Source organism: Monomorium pharaonis, chromosome 9 (genome assembly GCF_013373865.1).
Source record: "Monomorium pharaonis isolate MP-MQ-018 chromosome 9, ASM1337386v2, whole genome shotgun sequence".
Classification (NCBI taxonomy): Eukaryota; Metazoa; Arthropoda; class Insecta; order Hymenoptera; family Formicidae; genus Monomorium; species Monomorium pharaonis.
In genome coordinates, this window is record NC_050475.1 from 21,949,997 (window position 1) to 21,976,098 (window position 26,102).

Below are 26,102 nucleotides of genomic sequence, written 5' to 3' on the forward strand. Positions count from 1 at the left end.
AATATGCACATTGAACTATGTAGTCAAATATCCACGAATCCCGTAGGTAATGTGCATGACTTTTTGGATTTCTCGTATATTATTTGCATTACGCGAGGGAGCAAGATAGTAAGGGAGGTGAACAAGAGGCCAGTGGTCTGTTCTTTCTAGCTGCACTGTTGCAATAAGTTAGAATGAGAAAAAATATACTTGTCTTACTTTAACTTATTGCACCGGTGCAACAGTGCAGCTAGAAAGAACAGACCACTGTTCTTTGTCGCTGCACTGCTGTACTAGTGCAATAAGTTAGAATGGGAAAAAATATTTCTGTCTTATATTCTAGCTTATTGCACCAGTGCAGCAGTGCAGTGGCAAAGAACAGGCCATGCACGGACCACGGTCTTGTATACAAGACTGTGGCACGGACGCACATCAAACGAACGATTTTATCGACAAAGTCGAAAAGTGGATGTGGTACATAGTTCTACATTCACGTTTGGCGCTGATACTACATCCACATTTCGGTCGCACGAAAAAGGCTGCGATGGCCGCTCTCAGGTTTCTCTCTGATGCTATACAATACATAATTAGCAATAAATTACTTAGAAACTTAAAATGATACGTTTATTAACTAAAAGTCCAGTGTTAATATCTATATTCCCATTTTACAAGAATGTTGATCAGTTTGATAAGCCTGTAAATGAAATAATAAAACCACTAGATGATGAATTGGGTTGGGACAGAGTAAAAAGAATATTTTTCTTGAAGTATGTATTTTATTATACATCTAAATAAAATCTTTTGCTTCAATATATATAAAACGTACATTTTTACACAATGGATTCTTATTATAATTTCATTTTTCAGTGAAAGTGGTTTATATACAAAAGAATTGCAATCTATCATAAATGTAACGTTATCAGGTGTTGCAATTGGATTAGCTATAGGTGGTATTGGTGCAACTAGAAATACAGTAGATGATTTCATTACGACTAACGAAGCAACAAGATTCTCAAGTCATTTTGATGCAAAACGAAGTCTTCAACACAGGATTGCTGTAAATTTTCTAAAGAAGGGTGCGAGATTGGGAGCAAAACTTGGAATATTTTGTTTTATCTTTAGGTAAATACATTTTTAGTCCAAAAGTTGAAGAAGATTACAGAGTGTAATATTTTACAGTTCTGTGACAACTTGTACAACCGCATATCGAGGGAAACTAGCCATAGAAAACTATATATTGGGTGGTTCCGTAACAGGACTATTATTTAAAATAAACTTGGGATTTCGAGCAGCACTTGTTGGCACTGGACTTGGTGGTATATTAGGTGGGGTATGTGGTAGTATGTCGATCCTTATGCTTTACTTATCGGGAATAACTATAGATGAAGTATTAAATGCGCAACAAGAGTGGATAAAGTCAAGAGACAAGTAAGTATTATTTGTTTTTTATGCTTTAAATATTAAACTTGATATTTCTTATAAGAATCTTTCCATTCTAAGTACATTTAAATATATTATGCTATATTGTTAAATGTATAACTTATACTGACTACATGTTTCAATATATATAATAATACATGTTTAATAATTCCAGTAAAACACGTGAGAGAATAAAAGAATGTATGAATTCTGAATTACCAGAAATGAAAAAAATGTATGATGAAAATATAATACTGCAGAATATTCAACAAAGAAAAGATTTTGAAAACCAAGAAAAAACAAACTCATAATCTATATAAATAAATATTGTACATAGAAAGATGTGTTTTAAATTTTTATTATCCATTTTACCAGCTAAAAAATTTTGAATATTGTATGTACAGGATGTCCCAAAACATGTGGGTCAACGCTGGTAAAAAAGTAGAAGGGATCGAGATAAACATAAAAGTCCAATATTGTCTTGGGTTAGGTCCACCAATAATCAAGATAGTAGCGTATGGAATCTGCAAATAATCTAATTAATTTCTATCGTAATTTTGAACAGTAAATTAATGAAAGCTTATACATTCACGATAGATTTTTTCTTCCATGTTATGGTTCGAGCGGATCGAGCTCTTCTCTTGGCGCACTCTCGTTCGCATAATTTGAAAAATTAATCCCTCGATTATTGATGGACCTAACCCAAGACAATAGTGGACTTTTATGTTCATCCTTTCTACCTTTTTGCGAGCGTTGACCCACATGTTTGGGACACCCTGTGTATATACACACACACACACACAATAACCACAGCATAAATGCAAAGTTTGATATGAATCTTTTATATCTAACAATCAAACAAAATAAATAATTACTTCAAGTATATATGTGTATATTTACAGAATAGGCCAAATAAATATCTTTAATTAATCTCTTTTTCATAATTAAAATGAAAGATAAGATTCATGTATATTTCGTAATAAAAGTGCACAAAAATATATTGAAAAGTTACTCCCCCGCCTTGGTTTTATTTTGACGTTATTCGTGACCTCGTAATGTTTTTTTTTTTTTAATTTTCTTGTCTGGAAGATGCTAACTCTTGAATCTTGGTTATACGCTTAGCACCTCTGTTTGGTGGGCCTTTGGGTTTAGCGAATTTCGGCTGATGTAAACTGATTTTTGGATGTAACTCCTCTTGAAAAAATTCTTCGGTAAGTTCCTCTCCAGCAGCTATTTCAAGCTACACAATTAAATTGTAAAGAAAAATTATATATAATGTATTAATATAATTGAAAATTAAAAATAATACATATCAACAGAAGCATGAATATTGTTATATGTGAGATTTATCACTGTAGAAAATAGAAAAAAAAAAACAATAAAAAGATGAGTTATATATTGATATAAGACTAGATCACATAGCAGGCCTATTCTGTAAGTTGTAACAAAACATGCCTTCAAATCTTAAAAAATAATTACATACCCATTAAGGAGCATATCGGCAAGTCATCTTTAGCAATATAGCAATATACATACCCAAGCGATCCTTAATTACGTTATAAACTATATATTATAAAATACTTAGTATAAATATACATAATACTGGATATTTAAAAAAAACACCAAAATTGTGAGTTTAAGTCGCATAATACTTTATTATTTCCAGTATATTCAATATTGGCAAGATATACATTTTTCTTTTCATTTCAATGAATTTCTAGATATAATGAAAAAGTTCTGAGTTAAAACAAAATTAAAGAGTTACAGAATAGGCCTTTAATATGACATTTAAATAAAAACATACTAGGCAACATTATGGGTCACAATTTTTTTAAAATAAAATATTTACATATGTTTAATTAATTTTCAGTATAATACAAGAATTAATTTAAATACATTTATGCAAATGTATATGTGGGTCAAAAACTGTTCTCTTTCCTCTACTGCTTTGGACATCTATTAATCTGGACTAGTTAAATAATTCATTAAAAATACAGGAGATAATATTAGGATTATATATAAAATTTCTTTAAGATCATATAAAAACCATAATGTAAACAATATTGACTATGCTTGAAAGGAAAGAATACAAGAATTCGGCTCACGAATTATTTTCACAGCACAAGTATAGACCCAGCTGTTTTATTAATCGTTTTTCCGCACGCGTATCTTAGATTAAAACATTTAAAAAGTTTATAAAAAGCTACAAGTGTTAAAAAAATACAGATGACAAAAAATAGAATGTCTCTCATATATTTTGTAGCTGGTTATCAAATTGTAGTCCTATCTGCTGTAAATTACATGTTTGCTTACTAAATATTTAAGAAATCAGAGATAATACATTTTATCATTTATAAATAATAAATTAGTAATTAATATATTATATAATAATTTCAATATATCTTGAATAACATGTTCAGATTTCAATGTAAGGATAATGATTAAATAAGATTTGTTTAATGATTGCAAATGTGTTATTTAACATGTATTAACAGCTGATAGAACTCACCAAATCAGTCTTACAGCATACACGTATTTGTAGAATCTAATATTTTGTAGCATTTACAATAGCAGAACATTTATATAAAATTTTATATGTAAAGTAACTAGTGTTATCACTATCTTGTAGCTGAGATAATGTGCGAAAAAAATATATCCACATTAATGTGGCGTTTACATATTTATCACTTGCCTACTACATTATTATCATATTGAAAATATATAGAGAAGTTAGGTAAAAATGGCTTTAGCTTTCTTTCTTTCCTTCTATCTATCTATCTATCTAGAGCACAAAAATGGAATTTTTTCTAACTCTCTACTCATCACATATGTATATGCAAGTTACCACAGATTAATATAAAAAATATTACATTATCAAGTCCTGTTATTATAATTTGAATGAGTTTAAAAGCCAAGCCTTCAAATTTTACTATATAAAAGTACTTAAAAAGACGTGTATCACCTTTATAAGACTAGGAACTAATTCAGTACTTAATATAATATATATATTTTTTCTAGAAAAATATATTTTACGTATAGGAATATTGTTACACACACACACACACACACACACGCACGCACCACACACACGCACGCACCACACACACACACACACACACACACACACATCCCTTAGCTGGAACACTTCACTAGAATCATATAACTGGCACCCTGGAGTCTTTCAGATCCCAAGCACTAAAATGTGCAAAAATAGCTATTGATTTTTATTACTTGAAAAAAAGTGAAATAGTCTTTACATATTATTTTAGAAGATTTCGGAGTTTATTTTAGTAAAATATAATTTTGAACAATGGAAAAAAATTTAAGAATGCAAAAAGACGAAAATGACTAATTTAAAAATTCATAAATTTTTCATTGTTTCATATTAAGAGCTAAAAATTTACTTAAAGCCTCTCGAGATGCTATACTTTGAAAAAAAGTTTGTTGGTGATCGTTGCTGGTACACTGAGGTCTCTGTGGACACCATTCCGCTTTGTTAGGTTGCTACAGCTAGACTGACACTATTGAGATTACTCTCTGTGTTCAAGAGGGTTGAAGGTTCTTCGAACTAATAATAAATAGCACCACAAGCACAATTCTTGAACAAGGGAGAGTAAATTGAAGGTAAAAGCTAGAGTCAGCTGGATCCCATGGTGTCAGCTAAAGAATATATATATATATATAGTTATTGGAATGAAGAGGAACTATGCTCTATGAACTCTATGAACAGAATGTTTTAGGCTCTGTATGCAATTACATACATGTTTCGCACAATTGTTATCACATAATACTAAACGTAAAAAATCAGGCTTGGCTTTCAATGTCAAACAAAATAATCTAACTCCATCTCAACACTCAATTCTTCATATAATTCATGAATAATTTTATATAGTACATGTGAACAACATGAATTATATGGAGTTGTCAGTATCATAGGCATGTCACATTAATCATTAATAGATATAATAACATCTTGCAGAAAGCCTTCCACACGATTTTGCTTTTAAAATTTAGAAAAATACACCCTCTGGTCTACTCTGTTTTGCTACTTAGATTTACGTATCACTTTGATAAATTAATTCTAAATGCTGATAAACAACACAGATTAATTTTCTTTTGCATGATGCATTACATTTTCTGCTACTTGTAAATTAATTCGTAACATATATATATATATATATATATATATATATATATATATAAAACTAGATAATTTGCTCTAACATGAAACATTAGAAATCCGTTATTTTAAATGACATCCTATGTCAATAACATATTATCACAATTCTGGAATTCGTGAAGAAAAATATTTGATGCACGAACATCACAAATACTTCAATTAGCAAAAAGCAATAATAATGAGAGGCAGAGACAAATGTTTTAAGCCAGTTTTAGCTTAAGACACAAGATCGTTTCTGTTTTGATTTTTTCTCTGGTATGGATTGAGTGAGGGCACAAGGTGTTGACGGAGTTGCAGGAGTTATTGCAGCTGTGTCTTTTATGCTTGGAGGATCTTCCAACTTATCTGCCAATTCCTCTCCACTATTTACTTCCAACTAGGGGATCGCAGTTATATAATACAGAGATGGCAGTTATACATGTGTATACATATAAAAAAATACTTTTTAGTAGTAGAAGACAATAAATAATATATGTAGTAACATGTCTTCTACTACATTAGATAACTTAGAAGAGCAATAGTCACATATATATTACAGAACTGTAATATATATTACATATATGTTACAGAACATTACAATTGCAATTATTATTATTGTTACAAAGCAATAACATGGTATAAAAGGAAATATATGTATAAATTTTCATTTTAGGAATACTACAAACAAATTATAAATTAAATATAATGTAAAATTTGTTTTAAATTAATAGATCACATACTTATGATGTTAATCAAATTTTTAAACTTTTGTTATTTAAAATCCATTTGATTGAAATATATAACTCTCAAACTTAAAACAATACTAATAAAGAGAAATATTTACATAAAATGGATCAGAGTCAAGTCGAAGTAGTGAATTATTAAAATAATAAAACTACCACTAACCTTTTTTGTTATGGTTACTCCTAAAGAATGGATTAGGTCAAGTAGAGGTGCTTTACACGAGGAATATAACATTCTTTCTTTAATACTGCAACTATATCCTGGCATGCTATATATAAAAACTGAAAAGAGAAATTAAAAAATTATCTTTTATTAGGGCACGCAAAATAGTGATACATTACTTATCGCTTACCTATGCTTTCTGTGTAATCACCTTCATGAGTATGTTTGAAATTATAAAGATGATATCTAGCAGCATCAGATGGAACTTTAGTAGGTAATTTATCCAATGAAACATCGCAAGCTGTGACTAAATGTATCTTTTCTTCTTCCAATTCAATTTTCAATTGGATGTATTCATGAATTCCTTTACCCAATTCGGTAATGGCTTGCTTAGCTTCATCTGTTACTGGGAAAGCCACGCCACTCAATGTCTGATGTCTCGTTTCAATGCTATAGTCAGTAGTCGCAGTAGTCTTTTTCAATTCAGCTAATTCTTCCTCTGCTGTTGTCAAGGGTACAGGTGCTGTATCATTTCTCTTGTGCTTGTAATAGCCATCTAATGTAATATCTTCTGGAACAGTCCCATGTAATTCTTCTTTTATTGATGCTGTACCAAATTCCTGCTTCAGTGTAGCCTTAGTAGAAGCGTAAAGCATTTTCTGTCGCACTGGTGCTGTATCGGGAGACCAGGATATAAATAACCAATCGTAGCCAGAATCTGATGATTTTGTGTCCAATCTATAAAGGATATATGCTGGCTGATTCTCCACAATCAGTGGTTTGATCATTTTATCATAATCATCTTGCCATTTGTTAATTGGCTTCAAACTAGTTGCTGGAGTCAATTCCTCTGAAAAAGAATGTGAGACTATATAGAATCAAAGATATCATTCCTCTGTGCTTTGATCTCCAAATCTTATAGTAGCAACAAACGCATACTGTTATAAGGTTCGACAAAAAAATTGTTTATTATCATCCTGAACTTACCATTCTCTATCGAAATCTTTAGTACTCGTATTTTTCCGTCACGGCATTTCGCAAACAATTTTTTCAATGCATCATTAGCTAAAACAAATTAATCATTACGACGTTATCAAAAGATTGACAATTACAGGTTGAAAAGACCCTTATCGATTCGCTACAATTAATCTTCGCCACGGCACTGCACCACGTTGTACGTGAAAAACTCATATAATTACCTTTGATTCCTGTTTGATGCGACATTCTTTCACAAGAAGCCCCTGTCACCGCGTCAGAATACGTTTTCTTCTTCTTCTTGAGAAATCCCTGTTGGATTTCCGAATCAGAATACGTCGATTACGTCCAAGAATTATATTTTCCTATCTGCCAAAGTTTTTCCAAGAGGAACCACTCGAATACTCTCGATTGCCAAGTGTTAAGCCAGGAACACCCGAAAGCTCTTCAACGATAAACGATGAGCGAATTGACCAATTGCAATCTTGCATTCTTGAGAAAGTAGATTAGATCAAGGGAAACATTCGATTGTGATTGGTTGATCTACTTACCGTTTACGTATCACGTGTGTACAAAGCTTAATAAATCTACGGTGCATCTTACTTAGGTTTATTTCTACCAACGTAGATTAATTTTAATCTTGGTTTAATTTACTTGTTATCTCATTCTAGGTCCAAAAATTAGAAAGAGATAAAGAGTAACTTAATCCAAGATTAAAGTTAATCTACATTGGTAAAAATAGGCCTTATATAGTCAAAGCGGTGTATCGTTCAAATGAGACCCAATAATGACCGGTATGAATTCAGCTGTCGTACTAACAAGGTTTGTTTTTTATGCCTGCACTGCTGCACTGGTGCAATAAGTTAAAATAAGACAAATATATTTTTTTCATTCTAAGGGCTACCGCACAAACTCTTCCATAACGCGTTACGTTACGTTAAGTACTCCATACGAACCTAAGTTGTACTTAAAATTTAACTTAAATCAACGCACAAAGAAATCTTTAACGTAAGAACTTAAGAACTTACGTTAAGCTGGTTACACACACTTTCCGTAGAACGTAACAGTAAGGTTTCGACATGTTGGATTGGACGACCGTAACAGTAAGCGACTAAATCAAGTACGTGATTGGTCAAAACCTTACTGTTACGTTCTACGGAAAGTGTGTGTGACCCGCTTTAAGGATTTCTTTGTGCGTTGATTTAAGTTAAATTTTAAGTACAACTTAGGTTCGTATGGAGTACTTAACGTAACGTAACGCGTTATGGAAGAGTTTGTGCGGTGGCCCTAACTTATTGCACTAGTACAGCAGTGCAGGAATAAAAAACAAAAGGTCTGTTCTTTCTAGCTGCACTGTTGCACTGGTGCAATAATTAAGTTAAAGTAAGACAAGTATATTTTTCTCATTCTAACTTATTGCACCAGTGCAACAGTGCAGCTAGAAAGAACAGACCAAAACCTACACTTTCAATAATTTGGAAAATGCTATTTGATTGCTAGTCGTTTGCTAATTTTTACATGTTTTTTTATTTTGTTTGCATATTTAATTATCTTTCGCAAAAAATCAAAATTAAAATTTGGACAAGTCGCTATTCGGAAAAATCGCTATTTGGAACTTCAATGGAAAGCACCCATTGTTGCTGACAGTCGTCTGACAGTTTGACACGCGTCTGCTAATGCTCACGTTATTGCGCACGCGTGGAATTGGTCTGATGGTCTCTCCATTTGGGAACATTGGTCTGACCGTCTGACGTATCTTAACGGCGAATCGGCGGATGCAGCGAGATCTATACGTCAAAAAGTACGAGTGGCTGTATATTTTGAAAGAGTTTTGACTTTAACCTCGCGACGGAGCTGGATTTGGCCGCACAGGACTCAATATGTTGGCCCTCATCAATCGGATCTTGGACTGGTTCAAGTCCCTTTTCTGGAAGGAAGAGATGGAACTCACTCTTGTCGGTCTGCAATACAGTGGAAAGACTACCTTTGTGAATGTCATAGCGGTATGTGAGTCATGGAACTCTCTATTTATCTCGCGTGCGCGTTATCCTCATCCACGACGATCAGGTGTCAACGTGAAACACGAGACTCGTGAAAGAATTTGCAATACTCTGCGTGTTGCAAAACTCGCAATATGCTTGGTTAGATTCCAATAACCCCTTCGAAATAACTCCATCGCTGTTAATGTACACCGTTCTAGTATACGCCCTTATATGTCAAATCATTTAACATACCTAGAATTGTCGATTCGATACGTAATCACAACCGACTGTGACGGTCATTCAAGTATCGCCGTTTATTTCTCGTCTTTTCTTTCCCGCTTTCTCTTTTCTCTCTCGGCTTTCTTTCCATTTTTTTTAAACGAATATCAGATTGTTAGTATATCACGAACGTATAGTAAAACCTTGAATTATTTCTGCATACAACTTATATTTTTTCTTGATTTTATACGAATCGATAAATTAAAAAATAAATTTGTGTCAAATTTTAACATAATTATTTTGTAATTTTATTGCAATCAGTCAAGTTGAATTATAAAAATCGTAATCCATGTATTGTCAGAATTATGAATGATAGTTTTATATATATATATATATATATATATATATATATATATATAAAATAAATATATATATATATGTCTTTAAATATAGACAAATTAACAAAGATAATTCTTTTTTATATATTTAGTCGGGACAATTTAGCGAAGATATGATACCGACTGTAGGCTTTAACATGCGTAAAATTACCAAAGGCAATGTCACTATAAAAGTATGGGACATTGGCGGTCAACCAAGGTTTAGATCTATGTGGGAGAGATATTGTAGAGGAGTCAACGCCATAGTTTACATGGTAGATGCAGCCGATTCGGAGAAGATCGAGGCAAGCCGCAACGAATTACATAATTTGTTGGATAAACCACAATTGTCTGGGATACCAGTGTTGGTTCTGGGTAATAAAAGGGATTTGCCTCATGCACTGGATGAGAATGGGCTCATAGAACGAATGTGAGTTATAATGCTTAGCTGTAATATTTTGTAGATATATGGTTATGTATATCGATGATAATATATCTTCTAGGAATTTATCTGCGATTCAGGACCGTGAAATCTGTTGCTACAGTATTTCGTGTAAAGAAAAAGACAATATTGATATTACGTTACAGTGGCTCATAGCGCATTCAAAAGGTGGAGTTCGTTAATATATTTAAAATATCCCATTTGTTAGTATCGGTGAGTCTTTGATACTGATAACAGTATTGGGATCAATTGTGAAACGAGCGCATTGAGCAACTTTTGTTCAAAACCAAGTCATTATTGTAGAAAACTACTTGAGCTTTAGCTGATCTAAGTTGAATGGTGCAAATGCCATGATAAAATTAAAAAAAATTGTGCTTATATGCCAAGAATATGCTCGTGTGAATTATACCATAAGGCACTCACTTCCTGCGAGCACATTAGTAATAAGGAACAATTTTTTATATTTTCGTTTTAGATAAGTCCAAGAATATATTCCAATACTTGATAACAATTAAATATAATTAGTATCTCTGTATTTTCTATGATTGCCGCTATTGTGTAAAGCTGAAACAATACCAACATAATCGCAGTTAATTATTGTGATATTATAGTCTAGATGTCGATATTCTGATTTCATCTTGTACCCTCGAAAGATACCAAACGTTTCATGTATAAATTAGAGAAAATTGTAGCTATTACGGAATACACACGCGCAAAGATATCAGTATCAATTAATCTACTATAGTGTATATGTATGTACATATACACGCGCGCGCGCGCGCACACACACACACGCACGCGCGCACACGCACACACACACACACACACACACACACACACACACACACACACACACCCACCAGAAAACTTTAATAACAAATAAAAATGACATATTGCAAATATCGCCTTTGTTTCTTCTTAATTCAAGAGAGTGGTAATTCTCAATCAAATGCTACTCTTGTGCGTTTGTATAAAATTACATTTAAAAAAGTATAACGGGACAAATGTATTTATCACATGTTTCAAATACAATAAAGCGATTAATGACTTGATGACAGTAATGGAATAAATACAAAAACAATGTTAAAAACAACTTAAAAACATTGCAAGAAGTACTACAGATGTCTAAAAGACTGGATTGCAATAGAATAGATAAATTTATTTACTTTGCAGCGATACGGTAAAATTTAAACGCTCGCACATTTTTCGTTATTTATTCTATAAATTTTATTTATTTCTATCTATATATAAAGTTTTATATAATACGCTGGAATTTCTTTTAATTCACTTTCCTATGGTTACCTGCTCAAATTGCCGATAACAAAATGAGTTAATGTTTCTAAGTAACTCGGTCTGTTTAGCTGCACTTTGTGACACAATTACAAAATATGTCAGAGATGAATTGCTTTATGTACCATGTGTATTTAAACACTTCGATATTTATTTATACCTAATTCGAAGTACGCATTTTGCAAAAAAGATAGACATAAAAGAGTTACAAAAAAAATTTTATAAGAGTACCATATAGGGAAAGGAAGAGCTTTTTCCTAAGTTCAAAATGCTGAAATAAAGTTTCAGCTAAATTGAACTGCGCTTATATACCAGTATAGTATTTCATTTTCTAGCGATGTTACAGCCAAATTTCGTTATATTTATTAACTGTACATGACTCACTCTTTTAATAAAGTGGTCACAATAATATGTATTAAATTGTCCACAAAAAATCAATTACATATTACCGCAGAAAAGATCGTGTCATCAAGGTCTCGTCAACGATTTGCAGATACATGTACATGATAAAGATAGAAACGACTATCGTACGTATGTCTATTTTATAATGCATGTTATAATATAGAATTATGGATGGAATGATACGTTTCCATCTTTCAGGGACAGAAAATATGCACATACATACAGTTACATTTATGGTTAAGGTCCAAAAGTCAAGTATAGTAGACTATACTGAACTCTGGATAATTTTATACGAAACATTGTTAAGATAAAAAAAATATGCGCGCGTGTGATACATAAAAAATTCGATAAATGTGACAATAGAATATTCTTTATAGAATTTGAAGATTGCACTTTTGGCTATCAAATTCAATTAAGAATACCGTTTTATTATAATTTATGTGGAAATTTTCATATACAGAATATTCTGCATGACCAGAAAATATTTTAATAATACACTTTTTTTTACTAATTTGAAATCATTCTTTTACTGAAAATCTCAAAGGAGTAAAGCGATCAAAATTCGAACAATTTCATGGTATTTCGAAATTCGTGGTTAAACAGCTAAAGTTTTATTTTTCAATTTCAAGTAGACTTTATTAGAATTTGATAATTATAACGATACTTAACGTCGAAAATTGTTACAATAATTAAGAACTTATAATTTTCACAAAGAGAAAGACTGTTTTGAAGCATTTATTCTTCAAATGATGTTCAGTGATGTTCAGCATTATTACTATCTTTATATTGATTATAATTCGATTTTAAATTAACTCATTAAGTTCAATTATAATTTTAATTATTACAGTTTTTAAGTTCCCATGCTAAAGAGTATATTGCTTTATTCAGCAATAAAGATAAGAGTTTTAAAGATTGCAGGAAAGCATGGGCTTTAATGAGTTAATCTCTCAAATTTTTTGAATATCCAATTTTTTGTTTAATCATTGTTTTTACATCTGAATGTCCATAAAATACATATATTTTCCTATATGCATATATGTACATATGCATTTATCTCATAAGCTATATCTACATATATATGCATATATGCCATTTATTTACATAAATTCAGAAAGAAGATATCCTTTTCTCTCCTATTCATTCTTCTTAAGGGGGGGGGGGGGGAATTGAACTATAAATCCAATTATACATGTAGCCGAATAATACTTTACAATTACAAGTCTATGTCATACTCGTATGAAAAGATACATTCTTTCGTATTTCTTATGTAATAACGCTATCATTAATAATATCCCAAATTCACTGATTTTGATCCTTTTATGTCTATTTAATCTACGTCGTGTATCCGCACTTCGTATACATTTACACGAAGAAAAGATATTGCCATATTAATAAGCAATAATAAGTCTATGATAAACTTTCTATTAATACAATAATTAATACAATCTCCCTTGTTGCGCGTTATGTTCCGTCGAACAAAACGATTAAAAACTTGTTAATTTAATTATAAATTAAATGATTATATTAGATGTCCATATAATGTATAGAATTGACGAAAAATGGTCAAATAGCTTCATAAACCTTGGGCTGTCGATTCTTCTACGATAAAAATTTCGAGAAAGATTAACATTTTGGTATCCGAAAATCAACGTTACAAGAATTACGTTATCTCCACTTTTCGCCAATATTGGAGAACACTTGCCACTCTTGATCTTATTATAATCATTGCACAGAATAATCTTTTTATTTTATACAAGGTGACATGACTCTATATTTAAAATTGGATTAACAATAGCAGATTACGGATTATTTTACTATGACTAGTTTTATGCATCACTAGACTTCATTCAAGATTCGTTATATAAGAAAACTCGCAAAGCATCCGTGCTCAATTTTTTGTCATATTATGTGCATGAGAAATGTTTAAATATCTGTCACGATTATGTCTCATCCGACATCTTTCTTTTCATAGTTATGGCATTCTATATCGCGTCTTGAAATATATGTGCATATATATATACATATATTATATGAAGGTGTGTGGGCGCGCGCGCGCGTGTGCGCGCGCGCGTATGTGTGTAATATATGTATTTATTATATGCTACATAATTGATTAAAGGAACCTGTATTTAGTACAACGTTCGGTATAAATATTATTTAAAAGTTCCTATTACAAATGTTTCTCACACGCATATACGTCCCTTCAATTCGCTACACGCATGTAAGCATATATACTCTTAGACACAGTTTCTCAAATTCTCTGCATATTCTTTCATCTATAGATTTCCTGATAAATTTAGGATGTATCTTTCTAAAAAAAATTTCATGACTTTTTAACACACACACACACACACACACACACACACACACACACACACACACACACACACACACACACACACACACATGCGCGCACATGCACACCACACACATTTAATTTTAAATATTTTTAATAATAAAAATAATAAATGCAATTTATATAATAATCGTGTGTATGTGTGTATAAATTTCTAAGAAAAAAATTGATATAATTACTATAATTTAATAATCTTAACTATTTTAAGTCTTTTAAATTTAAATTTATTATTTTACTATATATTTAATATATATATATATATATGTATACATATATATTTACACCCTTGAAGCTAATTGGACAAAATCCCTGAATTTTTAATTATTTACAGTTCGAGAGAATTAAAATTGCTTTTTAATTTCAAATTGTTCCAAAGATCTGTAGATGAAAGATAGTACAAGGAAGCTGAGAACATATATGTGTGTACACGCGCACACCCACACACCACATACACATTTATAGAATATCTCAAAAGTATTAAGAATTTTTTTAATGAAAAATTCTTGAGTCAGTTTATAATCAACCTTTAGTTAATAAATAAATATGGTAATGAAAATATTGTAACATCAATAATTTTCAATTATTAATTAAACATAAAGTTGTACAGGGGAAAAAAACTTCACTAATTTCACACATTTTGGTGAAATTTTAAGTCAGTTAAAAAAATAAGTAATTCAACAAATTGAGAAGTTGTAATAAATTAATTATTTTCTTTTACATCTTTTTTGTTAAAAAAAAAATCGATTCCTAACTGGCCAAAAAATCTGTTTTAAAAAGACTTCAGATAGTTTTGAGATATCTTGTATACATGAAAAAATTGCATTTTGCTCACTTTAATAATGGGCTATAATAAGGAGACTAGTACATCTGGCCCGAATTTTATAATTATTCTAAAGCCATTTTGTTAAACCCATTTTTTTCTTGCAGTGCTAAATCATATCTATTATCCATACTTTTTTATACCATCCACGAAACTCGATTTTATTTTATTATTACGTGATTTATGCTCATTGCAAGATAGCAATTCTAAATACTAATAATTTAAAGCACGCTCATAAATCGGATGAGTATAATTTTAATTAATAAATTATCGAGCACTCATTACTTTCATGTAAAATATTCGTATTACTTCAACAAATAAAATATGTTTCAGTGTACAACAGTAGTTGTAATAATTTTATAATTATAACAAAAATATGTTTATATTTTTTGTACAGTTATTACTAATAAAATTATAAATCTTACAAAATCTGCTCTTCTATACAGGATATTTTATTATATAATATAGATAAATTACAGATAAGTGCATTCGATATTTCCATGTAAAGAAAACTACTAGATTTAATAAAAGCATAAAGTTCTGGTAACACATAGATGGACATAAAAAATATCATGTGCATAAATCAAATTATGGAAATCGAACAGATATGCAAAAAGAATATATATATAATACCATACGTGTGTATAAATTTAAAGATACTGAATTAACAAGTTTATAACATAAATGTGACAACTGTTATAAAGAAAATAATATAATCTTAAAAAAGCGACCATCTCTACTATCACTAGATTATTGTACTGCTTGTACACTGAAAGTAATATCATATACATCTTTATTTTCAATTTACTAAAAATTATTGAGCACATGCCCCAAAAATAATAAGAAAAACATTTTAAAAAGAATTTAAAGAATAGTTAATTAAAGCTGCAATATTTGAGAGAATACGCGTTTAGATAGTTTATATCTTCGCGCGTTAAGAAATGAATAGCTATGTTCTATCTCTGCAGATATATAGATATGCATCTTTACTAAAATTTTTATATATTCGATTATACGTGTATTTATCGACAAAAGAATTGCGTGTTTTCGGTGCCCCAAATATCACATTCTCACATGGTTGAGCAGTAAAAATCTTCTCAATCCTAACATAAACTGAGGCTATTTGTCATTTTGAATATCAAACCTCACGATTCTCTACTAGCAACCGGTGCGTCTGGTATGGGCCAATAACGGCGGCATCTATAATTATAAAAAATTGATATCTACAATCACAGAAGAGAGATTATATTCTTGATATATAATAGTTTTAGTTAATTTTACATATAGTGGCATGTATAAAATTAAAGAAATATTAAATGTCCAACTATAAACTATTTATACAAGTCAGACACATTTGTAAGTATATTTACCTAGCATTATTTTCTGCTATGTGAGGTGGTAACGATGCAGGTGGTGGTGGTGGTTGACGAGAAGATTTTGGCGGTCCACTGCTGTTAGAATCACTTTCACTGCTCTCTTCGGACTTTTTACCAGGTTCCCGTAAAAGATGCGAAGGTACTCCCCTCGGAGAAAGTCTTGGTAATACTTCCGATTGCGGTCTTGCTCTATGTTGTGGTCTTTGGAACTGCAGATTCAGCTGACTAGCGTCTGTCACATATTTTTCACTTTGTCTTCGGCGGCGCAAAGCGGGCGTACATCCAATTAAGTTTTCATCTTCGGCAGAGCTGGCTGAAGTTAAAGGACATGATTGGTCTAGCATCAGATAATAGCATGCGACGATAATGTGCTGGCACTTCCGTATGTGCTGTCAATGCTTTATCTCTGATAGCTAAAATTTGCGAACGTTAATACGGAGAAAAACACTAACATATCAAATTAATTTTACGCGCGTACGCGCGCGCGCGCACACACACGCCCCCCCCTCCCACACACACACACGCGCGCGCGCACGCACGCACGCACACGCACACACACATACATTTTAAATACGAATCAATTGTCTAGATTAATACTTTCTCGTTTCTCAAAAATATTTCTATATAATGACTGAATTCTTTTGGCATATTTAAAATTCGTGCACATTTTATTATTACATAATATTTTATACAGTTACGAAACGTTGTTCTTATTTGTTGTTTTGAAAAAATATGAAATAATTTGTAGAAGACTCATTTACAATGTGAATTAATATAAAACATTTTTTTAAAGCAAAAAGTAACATTTAAATTAAAAAGTAATTTTCTACTGTAATTATTTTCTTCAAATAAAACTGTTTCAAAATATAATAAATTTCTTTATTATAGATATTGTAGAGCTATATTAATACTTTATCAGTAATTTTCTTTAATAACGATAACAGTATAAATAATCTTTAAAATTATTAAATAAAGTATATAGTATACAGTAACAAATTAAAGCATTTAAAGCGTAGCTTTTTTAGTATGCGTATCTTCAGCGATACATTATTTTCTCTACAAAGTTTTTAAGACTAATGTACGTCTTATTGATTTTTATCACAATTGTACACATCATAAACAACTGAATATAGCTATAATATTAAAAATATATACCGACATTATTAAAGTATGTTTACTATTTATACTTAATAGTTTTACTAACTATTCTCTTTTTCCTTAGCTGCGGCTGCGGGCACGAGTAGTTTTTCTATGTCACTTCCAGTTACTGGCTTGGTATTCAGGGTGTTAGTCTCAGGCGTCGATTCGGATAACGAACATCTTGGGCTTTTAACAGGAACCGGTATTTTACTATGAGCGACGTATGTCCTACTAGATGTTTCCTTCTCTTTATTGTCCTTATTATCACGAAGCGGTACTGCATTTTGTACAGTAGTCGAGGCAGTAGTGACATTATTCGATTCCTTTTGCAAACTTACGTTTGCAGCCGGTCGATTCTCGGTAGCGTCGTAATATATCGATGGTTCTTCTGGTCCTGGATTAGGACTAGCCGGACTACCTGCCGTGCCGTTTGTTAATTTCTCTACAAGTTTAAATAATGTAATAATAAAATGTAAATATTTGTATATAAATGCAAAATCAATTATCGACTGTTATTATATATTAACGCACTGTTCACTGATCAATAACATTTGTGAGACAAAAAATACATGATCACGTACTTTGTAATGGTTCCCTGTCAGCACTAGTTTGCACAATTGTAGCACCACCGGTCGCGTCTACCACTCTGATTTCCAATCTACCCGCTACTGCTTCTTCCTCTTCTTCTCCTTTAGGAGTGTTAAACGTTGCATCGGAAGGAGAGAAAGCTACTACTGGTAGACTGAATCTTCTGATTGATGCGGTTTGTCTCGGTTCATCATATCGAGTGGCTATATTCCTCATAACATCCACTTCATACAGCAAATCATCAAATGCTGCTTGCTGAACCTATTAGAAAATTAAATGTTTGTTAAAAAAAAGCAATCGGTCATGAGTCACGATAGAATACAATACGAACCAAAGGAGCTTCGAGATAAGCTCGAATGTGTGGCGCTAAAACTGGAACACTCCAAGCTCGTGGAAGCGCCCCTTGTAGTTCTGGATACTTTTCGATACCCGCGATATTTAAACATCTATGTGGCACTGTTGGTCTTGGAGAATCTTCACTTATTTTAGACAGTGCTGTGGGTATTAAAGACTGTTGCTGACACACATTTAAAGCATTTGATTGAGCCGCGACAGATTTTGTATCCAATTGCTGTGAGCCCTCGATAATACCTGTGGACTACACGTGTAAACTTGTTTAAATTTCGAGCATTGTTCGAATTCACGTATTTTCGTACAACATACTATGTTTTTGTTTGACTAAGTTTTTTATCATGTAATAAATAAGCATTTTTACCTGTGGCGGTATGGTTGGAGCATTTGTCCCTTTGTGTTCAGGACTCTGCAAATTTTCACCCTTCCACTCGTTATCAGTCTCTTCAGAATCGTCAAATTGCGACTTCCATTGCGAGGCCAGAGTCAATCCTCCGCCACCTTTGGTCACTTGTTGCAGGGCAGACACATTGTCGTCATCTATTTGGGCAAATTGCGTAATAGAACAATCACGTATCGCCGAACGTCCGCTTCTTACTTGTTGTCGACTGTCTGCTCTCCTTCTAGGTTCTCTTCTGAGAGGTTCTCTTTGTTCAGTTACCTGAAAATATTCAAATATAAAATTTGTGTAACTCGGTAGTAAATCTGCTAAATATCGATCATATACTCACTGGACTTTGATTTCCAACGTATTTAACATTAGTTACATCGTAAGAGCAATAGGAAGCATCGACTTCTGTCTGTATACGAGGACTCGGTAACTCAGCGGACGTTCCCTCTGGCGTAGCAATGCGCAAACGAGCAAGAGTAGCGGGTAATGTAGCACCACTTGCCGATTTTCTAAGTGCCGCTGTTGTTGCACTTGATACTGTTTTAGGGCGAGGAACTTCAGATGCAGAACGTGCGGAAGCCATCAACGCGTCTCCTTCGTTATCCACTTGCTTTTCTACTGGCGTAGGAACTTGAGATTCCACAGCCATCGAAACTGCACGTCGTTTTTTAGGAGATCCTATGCAAATTGCTATGTAACATAGATAAAGCTAAAATCGCGATATAAATAAATTATTCAAACCTTGAATTGGCAAAGCTGGCATAGTCTGTTGCGCAACTTGTTGATGCGTATTATCCGTCGTCGGTATTGTGGCATTGCAATTTTTATCCCTACCATGATTGCTGATAGCTGCTGCAAATGGCACTGGAGAACCTTCTATTCCACGTTGCCTGTTTCTTCTATATATACTTTCATAATCCAATTGTGCCTGTGTAAATATACAATACAGCAATATATAAATGCTATCTTCGCAAGTTATAAGATACATAAGATAGAAACATTTAAGATTTTTATGTTTTTTACATCTAACTCCTTTCTATTGTCTGGTTCCACATTTTCTTGATTATTTGTATCTACATTTGTAGTTGGAGGCTGATTGAGAGTAGTAGCTGTAGTGAGAGGAGGTGGCACGGCTACTGTAGGTAATGATCTAGTAGTTGATAAACCTTCATTAGCTATTAACGGCCTTTCCCAATCATAAGGATCATTTGGCTTCACACCTCTACGTTTCATACATCGTTCAAACAGACCAGCTAACATACTGTAATCTGGTTTGTCTGCATACTCCAAGCTCTACAAAAGCACATGAGTTTTGTTATTAAAAAGATAAAGATTTGACATACAATTAGAAATCATATTGGTGATTTTACCTGTATGTGTTCTAAAAAGACCCGCAGATCAGATGGGAGATGTTTTAAAAGTAATCTATGATCATATTTTTCTTTCATGAGACCCACCTATATACAAAATTTTACAAAATTAATAATACTTTTTAAATAATACTTTTAATTATAAATTTACAAAACTGTCTTTGCTTGTTTTGTTGCATTCAAATTTCTATGATCGACGTACTTGTTCTTTATCTTTTATTTTTCGCCATGGCAGTTGTCCATTAACAAATTCGACTAGCATATAAAATAGTGACCATAAATCATCATGTCGGCCCATCTCTTTATTCTTGTGTGCATTGACTGACGCATATCGGACGGTTCCTCTAAATCCTGCGGCAGCACGAGGCGGTCGCACTTCACCCGTACTGGTTGTGAATTGCCGTGCTAGACCAAAATCCAACATATATACTAGTCTGGAGTTGTAAGGATGACGGCCAATTGAAAAATTTGACTGCAAAGCAAAATAGTAATATTTTCATAATAATGTAAAATTCTAATATGTTTGATAGACATACTGATGATTTAACAGATGTAAACAAGAGTGTTTAGAGTGTAGCCATATACTTACAGGTTTAATATCTCTGTGCAAAAATCCCACTTGATGAATACTTTCTATAGCTTTCAAAATTTGAAGACCAAGACGTAATGTAGTAGAAAGTGAAAAAGCTCCTCGCGGTTGCGCCCTGCGCAATTCGGCTAAGTTCTTTCCTTGTAATTGCATTACGACATAGTTAAATCGATCGTTACGTCCACAGCCAATAAAACGGCAAACATGGTCTTTACCTAGAAATACATTTTCAATTGCTTTAATGAAATAATAATCCAGGAATAAGATTACTAAACTAATTTAATTTTGCAAACATAAATATCTGCTCAGTTAAAAGAGATTTAATACTGACCCTGTAATTTCTTTAGTACAGCAACTTCCATTTTTAAAACTTGTTTTGGTTGCCGTGCAGATTCAACTTTAAGGGCAACTTGTTCCTTTGTCATTAAATCGAGACCTTCGTAAATTTCACCAAATCCACCGCCACCTATTTTTCTCACCTATACATAAGATATTTGTATATGATATATATTACTTAAAAATATTGTATCTAACCTTTCTAAGACAACAAATCGATATGATACAAACATGTTTTTACTTCAATGCAAAATATTGTCCATCTCTTTAAAGTATTTTTCTTATCAAAAATGACAAGGTATACAGCTGCTTCCAGTAGAAAGGTATACAGCTTTATTTCTTAAGGTATATAATATATATATATATATATATATATATATATATATATATATATATATATAAGAATAAAAATCACTTACAACTTTCCAACGCTCTTTGACCACATGGCCAGGCTGCAGCAGATCTTCGCTAGTCATAGTTATATTATTATTTTGATCCGTGCTTTCGTCGCCTACATTCCTTAACGCCGAATCCTCGGTATGATTTGCAGGCCTAAAAAATCCAAGTGACAGATTATGTTATACATATACATGTGGACGCAGGATGCACGCTGAAGATCACTGGTACCCGCACAACAGCGCAACGTCACCGCGTCGACGATGTATTATCGATGTAAAACACATCTCAAATACGAAATACGATTTTAACCTGAAATGACGTTTGACAAAATTGGTCGATACGCGCCCTATGCTAGGCAGCCATGATTGCGTGCGAGAGAAAAGTGTCGCTCGTTCACTTATTTGGTCCTGCGAGCGAACTAAAGAAGCGAATCAAGCGATCTTCCAATCGCTCGTAACTCGGCTCTCTCATTCCTTTTCTTTCGCTCTTATTCTTCGCTCAACGATCGTTACTCCGCTAGCGTGATTCGACTTGTCGTCAATTAAACGATGTCGGAATGTCACGACAATCAATCGAGCCTGTCGAGCATGCACATTCTCGATTCTTTCTCACGATCTCATCATTGATTGGCGATGTCGACAAGTCGTCGACGGGCGAGCATCGTTCACGCGATTGACGCGAGGCGCAGCATAAAAAGCGACCTTATTCGCCGCCTACACAAATGAATTTCGCGTCGCGGCGCGGGACGAACGCGCTCTCGGCTCTTCGCTGAGACCGCCGCACGTATCCGTTCCTCCGATCCGATCCAAATATAATTATATGCAAGTAGTACTTTATTTTTACTAACAATGTCGTCTGCTAGGGACCGCGCTCACGGCGCGACGTTACTCTCGTGCGCGACGTACTCTCGACGGACGATCGTCGCACAACGCGCGCGCACAACTTCCTTCACAATCCCGTGGTGATCGTCGTCGTGGTCGTCGTCGTCGTCATCATCACCATCACCGTCACCGACGCTGCCGTTGTCGCCACCGTCCCCATCCTTCTCCCGACCGGGCTACCGTTCGTGCAACGATCTTCGATTGCCGTCCGACCGATCACTCGCTCCTCGCGGCCAGGATCGGAGGTCTGCGGCTGCTATAAAAGTTGCCGTCAAATGCTAGCGGGACGACGGCCATCTTTCGATTTCACGTCGCGCACGGGAACCGTAGTGCGCAAAATAGCCGGAAGATAGCGCGCGGGGTATAGCGATCGATGCGCACCAGTGTAGAGTGTATAGTGCATGCCTCTCGTCGCTGCCGCCGCTGTCGCCGCCGCGCCGCTCTCTCTCGCTCCCTCTTTGTCCTCTTTCATCCTTTTCGCTTCTACGTAATACGTAATCCACGATTCTACGCTCCGGCTCGTTCCGGGACGCCCGCGCCACGCGCGCCCACTCGCCGCACCTGCGTCCAAGCTCCACGCCTCATCTCAGCGTCATCTCTCTCTCTCTCTCTCTCTCTCTCTCTCTCTCTCTCTCTCTCTCTCTCTCTCTCTCTCTCTCTCTCTCTCTCTCTCTCTCTCTCTCTCTCTCTCTCTCTCTCTCTCTCTCTCTCTCTCTTTCTCTCTCTCTCTCTCCCTCCTTCTCTCTCCCTCTCTCTCTCGTCGCTCTCGCTCTCTTGCGAGCGCTTATTATTGGTTATCATCTTGCGTAGATCTTGCGCTCTTCGCGCAAAGTTCCGCCGTTCCGCATGGTAAGTAAACGCGTCCGTGTAACAACGTCTCCTTTCATGGCGCATCGTCTCGCATCGCGGAAAAGAAAATCGCGAAAGATTCTCTCGCCCCGTTAGCAATAATTACAGCAATCTCATTACATTCGTAACCGTAGGCGTAAAGCATCTCTTCCATAAATCGTCAATCCCGTCGAAATCAATTGCATTATCGATTCTTATCGCTCGTTCCTTTCACAAATTCACAATCAAATCATATATAATGCAAGCTCTAGGTATCAGCGCTTAATTCTTATAATAAATTGTAAAAATCGCCAGTTGGACAAGAGACGAGAACGACCCGGCACATTCTTCCGCGTGTTCCGAGACTGTTATTTTAGGAAGATGGGGAATTTTTTGTGACGAGACAGTAGAGTGCAAGAGGTACGATATTTTGCTTGTGTATATACATGCAGCATAATTTTTAATAAAAAATTCGATCGCCCGTTATCATTGGTCGTTACGCGTACCTTAGCATGAATAAGGAATAATCACTTAATTACAATAACGGAATAATCAGGGGAAAAGTTATTTCCTAGCAATTTGTATTTCAATTTGCATGAATTTTGCGGCTTTTTGTCACGATTATATTATACGTACGCGTTGAATAAAAAAGGTATTTTGGTTCCGAAATCGCGATAAGCTTCGTTTATATCAAGGTGTAAGCACTTATAAAATTTTGACCGCTCGCTCTCGCAGTTCCCTTTGCTAGAGGGCATAATTTAAGTTTAAACGTCTATTTTTAAACGACCCCACTCGGCATATAATACACCGCGAGCAACATCTTCCTCCGCGCCAGACAACTTTTCCAACTTGTTTCCATTTTTCTCACACCGTTTTCTTATTCCGTACGAAGCAACGAGCCAAAATGTCGCGGCGGGCATCTGCGCGTAAATAAGAATAGCCTAGAAACCCGAAAAATATTTCAATTATCGCTCAATCTAAATAAACGGTAAAGCATATACTTGTTCATTACCATTTACTCGAATAGAATATCGACGTACGATTTGAATATCGCGATATTCCGCAAATCCACGCGTGAATTATATTATACATGAACCATTCGTTTGTCGCCGAACGATGCACGTAGCACGATTTTTTAAAAATATATGCTATGATTATTTAAAGGGACTTTAATAATAGGATATACCGTCTCGGACGCAATACGAATCGTAGATAGAGACCCCAAGGCTAAAATAGACGGTAATTACATTGTTATATAATTACTCATTAAAAGTTATTATCGCCTCTTAATATATCAGTGCTATTTTGTATCGACAAAATGTCAAAAATAATATTTATTATTAAAATTGAAGTTATTATTTTACTTTTTAAAAAAATAACTGACGAATTTTTTTCAATTAGCGAAGAATGGTTTTGTCAAAGTAAAAAAGAAATGCAAAAAATAAAAATTTGAAAAAAGGGCGCGAGTGATTAAACGGAAGGAGATAAAAGGAAAGTCGAGTTTTTATTTTTGCAAGCAGCTTCTGATTTTCGGTAATAGCCACGGACGATTTTATTTTCTTTGCATCCGCGCTGACAGAGCTTGTGGGAAATATTTGCGTTATTCTCTCTATTTATAAGAGAAGCATTGAATCCAGATATCTTAGTTATGATTTCGGGAAGTATTCCAAAACGTTTAAGTTTAACGCTGTAGCAAAAGCTTGTAATTTATTTGCTCGAAACGTGTATAGATATGCTAAAAAAATGACATACGCATAGATACACGTTAACTCTTTACCATGCACGGTTATATATGTAGATAGCGCAAAAGTTAGGAAAGTGAAGTTGGCTTCGATCGCGTCGCGAAAGATCGAAAATCGTTTCGCACGTTCGATAATCACACATGCAAGTGCACTTTGTATACGTACCATTTCATGATCCTGTCGAGAACAAAGCTGCGGATTGATGGAGCAACGTGAAGGATGATAAGGATGGTAACGTTTTTCGCGTATCGTACCGGAATCGGGATTCTCGCACACGTGTTTAGCGAGCCGTTTTAAAGTTTCCGAACCGGCGGCGGCGCGCGGCGCGGCCGGCCGGGCAGATTCACTTCGACTTGCGACGGCGACGACGACGACGACGACGACGACGACGACGACGATGACGATGACGAGCGAGCAGCCGGACTCGAGTCATAACAGCGCTTCGCTCTTTGGCATCGTGGACCAATGCTGCGATGGCGATCACGAAATCGTCCCCTTCGGCCCCTGCTCAACCGCTCGATCTCTAACTCTCCTTGTCTCGCGACCAACCCCCTCTTGAGAAGCGAACGAATGATCTCCATCGAGATCCCGCGCGGCCAACGATTCTTCGTGCAGACGACGATTCATCATTCACGCGGCACGCACTGACGCACGTACACGGCGAAATCGAGCAAATTTCCCTTCTCGCTCTCCTTCGCTCCGATTGACAGCCTATCGAATATTCGCCTCTCCGTAATCCGTTTATCTCATTCATTTTTCGTATTTGCTGAAACTATAAGTCATAT

At 34.3% G+C, this 26,102-nt stretch overlaps 4 protein-coding genes across 8 annotated transcripts; 2 read left to right on the forward strand and 2 right to left on the reverse strand.

The window, feature by feature from the left end:
* Nucleotides 1–484: 484 nt before the first annotated feature.
* On the forward strand, nucleotides 485–1,738 carry LOC105836585 (RPII140-upstream gene protein). The gene is made up of 4 exons (XM_012680711.3): nucleotides 485–746; nucleotides 847–1,101; nucleotides 1,159–1,407; nucleotides 1,574–1,738. Exons 1-4 carry the CDS (start codon nucleotides 595–597, stop codon nucleotides 1,707–1,709), a joined length of 792 nt encoding a protein of 263 aa, XP_012536165.1. The 5' UTR covers nucleotides 485–594; the 3' UTR covers nucleotides 1,710–1,738.
* A 486-nt stretch (nucleotides 1,739–2,224) lies between these two features.
* On the reverse strand, nucleotides 2,225–8,116 carry LOC118644042 (twinfilin-like). Of its 3 annotated transcripts, none has more exons than XM_036292248.1 (6): nucleotides 7,990–8,107; nucleotides 7,663–7,883; nucleotides 7,451–7,528; nucleotides 6,654–7,313; nucleotides 6,464–6,582; nucleotides 2,225–2,638 (listed from the first exon to the last, which is right to left on the reverse strand). In XM_036292248.1, the coding sequence occupies exons 2-6, from the start codon at nucleotides 7,685–7,687 to the stop codon at nucleotides 2,468–2,470; spliced, it is 1,053 nt and encodes a 350-aa protein (XP_036148141.1). In that variant the 5' UTR covers nucleotides 7,688–7,883; nucleotides 7,990–8,107; the 3' UTR covers nucleotides 2,225–2,467. The 3 variants fall into 3 exon arrangements, with proteins under 3 accessions (XP_036148141.1, XP_036148142.1, XP_036148143.1); XM_036292250.1 differs by lacking the exon at nucleotides 2,225–2,638 and adding an exon at nucleotides 5,737–5,954 and having other exon boundaries at nucleotides 7,990–8,116; XM_036292249.1 differs by lacking the exon at nucleotides 7,990–8,107 and having other exon boundaries at nucleotides 7,663–7,889.
* Nucleotides 8,117–9,157: 1,041 nt separating this feature from the next.
* Nucleotides 9,158–12,163, forward strand: LOC105830755 (ADP-ribosylation factor-like protein 8B-A). The gene is made up of 3 exons (XM_012670292.3): nucleotides 9,158–9,441; nucleotides 10,130–10,446; nucleotides 10,520–12,163. The coding sequence occupies exons 1-3, from the start codon at nucleotides 9,319–9,321 to the stop codon at nucleotides 10,638–10,640; spliced, it is 561 nt and encodes a 186-aa protein (XP_012525746.1). The 5' UTR covers nucleotides 9,158–9,318; the 3' UTR covers nucleotides 10,641–12,163.
* Nucleotides 12,164–15,225: 3,062 nt separating this feature from the next.
* LOC105830751 (tau-tubulin kinase homolog Asator) lies at nucleotides 15,226–25,675 on the reverse strand. Of its 3 annotated transcripts, none has more exons than XM_012670283.3 (15): nucleotides 25,483–25,675; nucleotides 21,887–22,019; nucleotides 21,463–21,610; nucleotides 21,132–21,346; nucleotides 20,745–21,014; nucleotides 20,543–20,629; nucleotides 20,196–20,465; nucleotides 19,914–20,100; nucleotides 19,513–19,850; nucleotides 19,146–19,442; nucleotides 18,762–19,028; nucleotides 18,424–18,691; nucleotides 17,907–18,284; nucleotides 16,697–17,015; nucleotides 15,226–16,526 (listed from the first exon to the last, which is right to left on the reverse strand). In XM_012670283.3, the coding sequence occupies exons 1-15, from the start codon at nucleotides 25,488–25,490 to the stop codon at nucleotides 16,472–16,474; spliced, it is 3,240 nt and encodes a 1,079-aa protein (XP_012525737.1). In that variant the 5' UTR covers nucleotides 25,491–25,675; the 3' UTR covers nucleotides 15,226–16,471. The 3 variants fall into 3 exon arrangements, with proteins under 3 accessions (XP_012525737.1, XP_012525738.1, XP_012525740.1); XM_012670284.3 differs by lacking the exon at nucleotides 25,483–25,675 and adding an exon at nucleotides 22,714–23,355; XM_012670286.3 differs by lacking the exon at nucleotides 25,483–25,675 and adding an exon at nucleotides 22,176–22,707.
* Between the last annotated feature and the right edge of the window lie 427 nt (nucleotides 25,676–26,102).

What these genes read in the sequence shown, in the direction of transcription:
- LOC105836585 (XM_012680711.3), top strand. Translation starts at nt 595, where the DNA reads ATGATACGTTTATTAACTAAAAGTCCAGTGTTAATATCTATATTCCCA. An exon ending in AAAAGAATATTTTTCTTGAA is followed by an intron (nt 747 to 846) that starts GTATGTATTTTA and finishes TTCATTTTTCAG; the next exon opens with TGAAAGTGGTTTATATACAA. An exon ending in TGGATAAAGTCAAGAGACAA is followed by an intron (nt 1,408 to 1,573) that starts GTAAGTATTATT and finishes TAATAATTCCAG; the next exon opens with TAAAACACGTGAGAGAATAA.
- LOC118644042 (XM_036292248.1), bottom strand. Translation starts at nt 7,687, where the DNA reads ATGTCGCATCAAACAGGAATCAAAG. An exon ending in AAAGATTTCGATAGAGAATG is followed by an intron (nt 7,314 to 7,450) that starts GTAAGTTCAGGA and finishes ATTCTTTTTCAG; the next exon opens with AGGAATTGACTCCAGCAACT. An exon ending in GAGTAACCATAACAAAAAAG is followed by an intron (nt 2,639 to 6,463) that starts GTTAGTGGTAGT and finishes TTAATTGTGTAG; the next exon opens with CTTGAAATAGCTGCTGGAGA.
- LOC105830755 (XM_012670292.3), top strand. Translation starts at nt 9,319, where the DNA reads ATGTTGGCCCTCATCAATCGGATCTTGGACTGGTTCAAGTCCCTTTTC. An exon ending in CCTTTGTGAATGTCATAGCG is followed by an intron (nt 9,442 to 10,129) that starts GTATGTGAGTCA and finishes TTATATATTTAG; the next exon opens with TCGGGACAATTTAGCGAAGA. An exon ending in AATGGGCTCATAGAACGAAT is followed by an intron (nt 10,447 to 10,519) that starts GTGAGTTATAAT and finishes TATATCTTCTAG; the next exon opens with GAATTTATCTGCGATTCAGG.
- LOC105830751 (XM_012670283.3), bottom strand. An exon ending in TCAAAGAGCGTTGGAAAGTT is followed by an intron (nt 21,611 to 21,886) that starts GTAAGTGATTTT and finishes TCTTATGTATAG; the next exon opens with GTGAGAAAAATAGGTGGCGG. An exon ending in TCTTTTTAGAACACATACAG is followed by an intron (nt 20,466 to 20,542) that starts GTAAAATCACCA and finishes GTGCTTTTGTAG; the next exon opens with AGCTTGGAGTATGCAGACAA.